The sequence below is a fragment of the Sinocyclocheilus anshuiensis genome, unplaced genomic scaffold, assembly GCF_001515605.1.
Source record: "Sinocyclocheilus anshuiensis isolate Anshui unplaced genomic scaffold, SAMN03320099.WGS_v1.1 scaffold391, whole genome shotgun sequence".
Taxonomy (NCBI): domain Eukaryota; kingdom Metazoa; phylum Chordata; class Actinopteri; order Cypriniformes; family Cyprinidae; genus Sinocyclocheilus; species Sinocyclocheilus anshuiensis.
The window spans coordinates 1,453,993-1,459,526 of record NW_015548229.1 but is presented as its reverse complement, the minus strand read 5'-3'; the positions used below and the strand labels follow the sequence as shown (position 1 = coordinate 1,459,526).

General features: G+C 38.4%; 1 protein-coding gene across 2 annotated transcripts in view; it reads right to left on the bottom strand.

Annotated features, from left to right (window-relative positions):
• The window catches only part of LOC107654560 (enhancer of polycomb homolog 1-like), a 43,181-nt gene that overhangs the window by 14,675 nt on the left and 22,972 nt on the right, over positions 1–5,534 (bottom strand). For both annotated transcript variants that reach the window (XM_016441692.1, XM_016441691.1), the window contains exons 3-4: positions 2,598–2,743; positions 1,133–1,339 (exon numbers count right to left, since the gene is read on the bottom strand). In XM_016441692.1, coding sequence (XP_016297178.1) covers positions 1,133–1,339; positions 2,598–2,743 — 353 coding nt within the window. The remainder of the gene's footprint in view (positions 1–1,132; positions 1,340–2,597; positions 2,744–5,534) is intronic.

Below are 5,534 nucleotides of genomic sequence, written 5' to 3'. Positions count from 1 at the left end.
GTCAAGTTTACATTATTTAGTAAACTGATTTCCACTTTAATAAAAAAATATATAATAAACACGATTAATGTGTCAATTTGAAAGAATAAACCAGGGGATGCCAAACTGGGGGTCGCGGCAAGGCTGAGGGATAGTTAGGGCCCTATGAAATCCGTTTTATTTTTTCCTAAATTCCATTTTATTTTTTTCCAAACTCCGTTTTTTCCATTTTAATTTTTCAAATAATGTTCTTTTTAGCAGCATCATATGACCCCTTTAAGGCTGACAGCTCATCTTAAAGTGGGTGCGATATTGAGTTGCTTTCATCAATCCAGCCTGTTAGAGGATCAGCATTAAAGGAATAAGACAACATCGATACGGCCATGGCTCTGACCAGAACTGCTCACCTTTCTCGTCTGCATCTTCTCAGTCCTGCGCCTGAAGGCCACATAGGGGTCATTGGTACTGGAACCATCCCGCTTTTCCTGCTTGATGGTTGGGATGAGTGTTATATAATAAACACGATTAATGTATCCATTTAAAAATAAAGCAGTGGTTCCCAAACTGGGGGGGCAGCAAGGCTGAGGGATAGTTAGGGCCCTATGAAATCCGTTTTATTTTTTCCTAAATTCCATTTTATTTTTTTCCAAACTCCGTTTTTTCCATTTTAATTTTTCACGACTCCTTTTTAATAGTTAAATTACATTTTATTAATTAAAAAGCATGTCTAATTTATTAAAATCATTAAACTTATACATTTTCACATCGATTTATTAAAAGTTTAACAAAAATTACAGGTTTAGGGCCCTATGAAATTTTTTATTTTTTTCTCACCATATTTAGTTACCAAATTCTGTGTTTTAGCATGTCTAATTATTTGAATGCATACATATACATATTTCAAATTTGAAGATACCACCATGAAAAATTAGATTCCTGCAGCCATTTTTCTGAGACTATGTCTAGACTTATTGGTTTTCTCCCCTCTTCACTCCCACTTTTCCACAGTTTTACCAGTTTTTTTGCCCATTTCTGGAGTCTTTTTCAGATCTAAGGTGTGAAAGACCAGTGCTGAAACAGGGGGTTTCATGACACTTTAAAGGAATAGGAAAACAACATCGATACGGCCATGGCTCTGACCAGAACTGCTCACCTTTCTCGTCTGCATCTTCTCAGTCCTGCGCCTGAAGGCCACATAGGGGTCATTGGTGCTGGAAACGTCCCGCTTTTCCTGCTTGATGGTTGGGATGAGGGATCCGTTTTTACACAGTTTCCTCTTCCTGCTCCAGTACTCAAACACCTCCCTGATCAGATCATCGTCCTCCTTCAGTAAAAGCTTTGCTTCCTGTAGGGTCACCAGCTGTGGTACAGAAATAATTTGGTTTTAAAAAAAGTAATAAATAATAATAGCAACAATACTAATATATATATATATATATATATATATATATATATATATACATTTTAAAAAACCTTTAATGTAGCGCATTACCAGGATGCCTTCATAATCAGAAATTCTGTGTTGTGTATTTACATTTTTCTGGTTATCAAATGAAGGCATAAAATATTAATTTAATTTATCATTTAATTACTGAAAATTAAGCAAACAAGATTTTTTGGCAAACAAAGGGGATTTACTATTAAAATTAAAACATGGAAGAAATGTTTTGTGTGATTATTCCTTGAAAAATATTGTTTGTTTCATTTTAGTAGTAGTAGTAGGCTACGTACATTCTACTGAAAAATAGTTATAGGCACAATGTCTTCAAATCAAACCGGACTTTTATTTTGACGGGTTGCTGTGAATACCTTTACAGTTCTGTGTATGTGATATGATGCTAGTTTTACTCAAATGCTAAAATGCTCATGAAGTGACTCTCAGAGCAGTTCTGGAGATGTTGTTCATGTGTTTACGTCCTCATTTAGTGAGACGGCAGACGCTGAAATCACCGCGAGTGTCATGCGCGCTTCAGTGTGTGTGTGTAGTAAATGAAACCGCGCGTCTGCGCCATTCATTAACAGAGACAGGCAGAACATGCAGGATTAATATTTAAATAGACTTTTGCGGCTTAATATTTACAGATACTAGTCCATATCGTGATTTGATTTAAGTGTAATGACCTACTTTTGATTAATTCATTCAAAATTTGACAAATTAAACTGTGAATTCTGTTTTTATGACTGGATAAAGACTACACTGCGTAGTTTTCCCGCTTATCATGCGGCCACTTGCCTGATGTAACATAAAATATCTTACATACCACCACTTGTGAACGAGCCAGTGTAATGCAAATATATCTGAAAGGTCTGCGTGAGGATATCGTCACGTTCTCGTGAGACACATCGGATCTCGTCACACCCCTAGTCAATGCTGATACCAAGCTTTTAAACGGTTCATCAGCATAGGCTGACAGCTGTTCATCTTTCAGCTGCTCTAGATATCTGCATCAGTCACCAATTTAAACTAAACTCCGGGTTTGTGGGATTTCAGGATTCCAAACAGCAACATCCTGAATTCAGACAGAAAGGTTTAGCAGAATCACTTCAGCTTTCAATTTAAAGTTTTGAGCGTTTTTATTCTGCAGTTCTCATTGTAAGCGGCGAATCTTTTTAATAACCTGCTGTCCGCTGCCTTTCTCCAATCTGTCAATCATCTCCTCGAACTGCAGGGCCTCCACCTCCAGTTTCTTTTTCAGCTTATTCACAAAAACCTCATCCTCAGAGTCCAGATCGTAGTCCGGCTGCTCCGTATCTAGACTGAAGGCTGTGGGAAGAGAGGCAGTGGAAGTTAAACAGACTCAAAGCTTAAGCCTCCTTTCAGATATTAGTTTTACATTTAGAAGTTTGCAGCAAGTTCTCAGGTCTGACAATATGGCCACTTTTCTTCATTCTTTCAAGGTTTCATCAAGGTGCAATTTTGTTTCAGCCTAAAACAACACACCCACAGCGCCTCAGATGCGGTTTACACAGATAAATTGCAAACACTAGCAAAAATAGCCAGTTTCAATCTGATTGGATGGCTGCTATAGAACTTCTGAGAGTTATAATGATTAAGTTTCAGACAGGTCAAATTCCCAGTATTCCCCACTATGGATGGGTATCGTTTACAAGTTGTTTCAAACCTGAATGAGTTTCTTTCTTCTGTTGAACATAAAAAGTTATTTTGAAGAATGTGGGAAACCAAACAGTTGCTGGTCCCCAGCGACTTTCATATTTTTTCCCCCCTTCTATTAAAGTCAGTGGGGACCAGCAACTGTTTGGTTACCCACATTTTTCAAAATATCATCTTTTGTGTTCAGCACAAGACTAAATAAAAATTAATACATGTTTGGTACAACATGACTGAGTAAATAATGACAGAATTTTAATTTTTGGGTGAACTATCCCTTTAATGACAAGCGGCAGCATATTTAGTACTGCCGCTTTTAGAGCTGCACGCATCTGTTTACTTTCATTTTAGACATAATTAACTGTGTTTATATGTAAACCTTGTGTGATTTTGACAGTATTAGCGCAATCAGTCGATAATTAAGACAACCAAGTAATCAGGTGCTGTTTGACCGCCCTTTTAGTGTACGCACACTTCGGGTGTACGCGCTCTGAATAAGCACGTTAGAACAGCACGCGAATAAAATGTTTAACCGGCAAGGCTTTAAGGCACGTGGAAATAATGTACTTTTGTGATTGTGAATAAGTCTTGTGAGTGTAACTCTACCGAATCAACATTTGATGTGAATGTGTCTCGCGAGTTTCAGTTGGAGCTGGAGCCGCGAGACATAATACAGCGCATTGCTTGAGGTAGATGTTGTATTTTGTTAGTAAATGTTTCATTATATTACTAGTGTTGCCTCCTTCGCTCACTATTACACTACTGTATATATTGCATCTGACACTGGTGTCGCTTAGTTTTGTAACACACACCGCGATGACTGATCGCACGCAAACACACAAAGCACATGCGCATGGATATCACACGCACGTCGAGCAAACGTCGGACACATCATTCAGTGAAGGAAAATGACAAGCAGCAGCTTCTAATTCGTCGTTAACATTGAAGTATACGGAGACAAATCAACGGAAGTATAGACAGTATCGTTTGTCCTGAAGCTTATCGGTACTCTGGTATTGACCCAATTACATTCCAGTGCAAAAAAATACCGGTTCTTGGTACCCATCCCTATTCCCCACAATTTTTCTGTAATTGAAGTCATAATGCTGCATGATGTGATAAAAACCAATGAGAACACATTTTATGGTTAATATTCAAAGGAGCAAGATTTTGAGACAAAAACAGTTTTTGACTACCCACTCAGCGAACCTACACATTTTACAACACTAAGCCAGACAAAGAAACATCTAAGTGCATGACACACATCACTATGTTTACTGGCACTGCATTAAAAAAAAATAAAGAAATAAAACCAAAACCAAGAAATAGCCTAAGACATAAAAAAATAAAATAAAGAAAGTTTGTCTCAGAGCAAAGCATCTGAAAAAAAAATCACTTACATTTTCTAACAATTTCTAAATAATCTTCTGTACAACCTTTCACAGACTCCTTTCAATTTTCTAAATGGGCTACCACTTTGTTGCAAACTCTTTTATTATGGTCGCATCGATTTCAGATTTACCGGCTTCTAAATGGCACATAAAACTTATTTTTTTGTCCAAAATAAACCCCATTTAGGAGACCTTTCAGACACAGTCTGGTGCATGCTAGAGCTAACAAACAATAAATCAATGAAAACTCACTTGAGTGAGTGATGTAAAAACACACATCTTGCCCATCAAGAGTATTTCAGAGATCCCAAGAGATGTCTCTTAAACACTTCCCCATTTGAACCGTGTTCCCACTACAGTTCCCAGCACCTCATCCTCACTTCCTCCCTCTTGTCTGGTGTGTGTGGGAGCGTGTTCATACGCTCTTTGACAGCAGGACACCTCCTGCTTCAAATATCAGACACCCCAGGGGCCGCCGGACTCACTTAAAGGGTTAGTTCACCCAAAAATGAAAATCTGTCATTAATTACTTACCCTCGTGTTGTTCCAAACCCGTAAGACCTTCGTTCATCTTCGGAACACAATTTAATATATTTTTGATGATATCTTTCAGCCGGCTATGTCTGCTATAGGATACTTACCAAGACGGGCATTTTGACACAATTTTTGTGTTAATTTGTCCATTTAAACACAATACTTAAGAGAAAGCTTAATATTTATGCGCGTTCGAGGCGCGCGTTCAAGGCACGCGTTCGAGCGATTTGGATGAGCGCACGCACAAATCTTCTCACTGCACGCGCAAGCTCGCATCCTCTGGCTCTTAAAGTTTAGCTTAAACACAGATATCAATGTGTGCTGTTCAGGTCTCACCTCTGCGCGCGCACTATCAGCATCCCGGTGATGACAGAATAAATGCTCATATTCCAGCATACGGCAGTTGCATTGAACAAGAGTGAATGGTTTGTCAACGTTTTTTTTTCATCGCTGTTGTTGTAATGTATTGGGAAGCCAGAATGCGCATCCATCAACAGAAACATATATTAGCCGAACCCTGT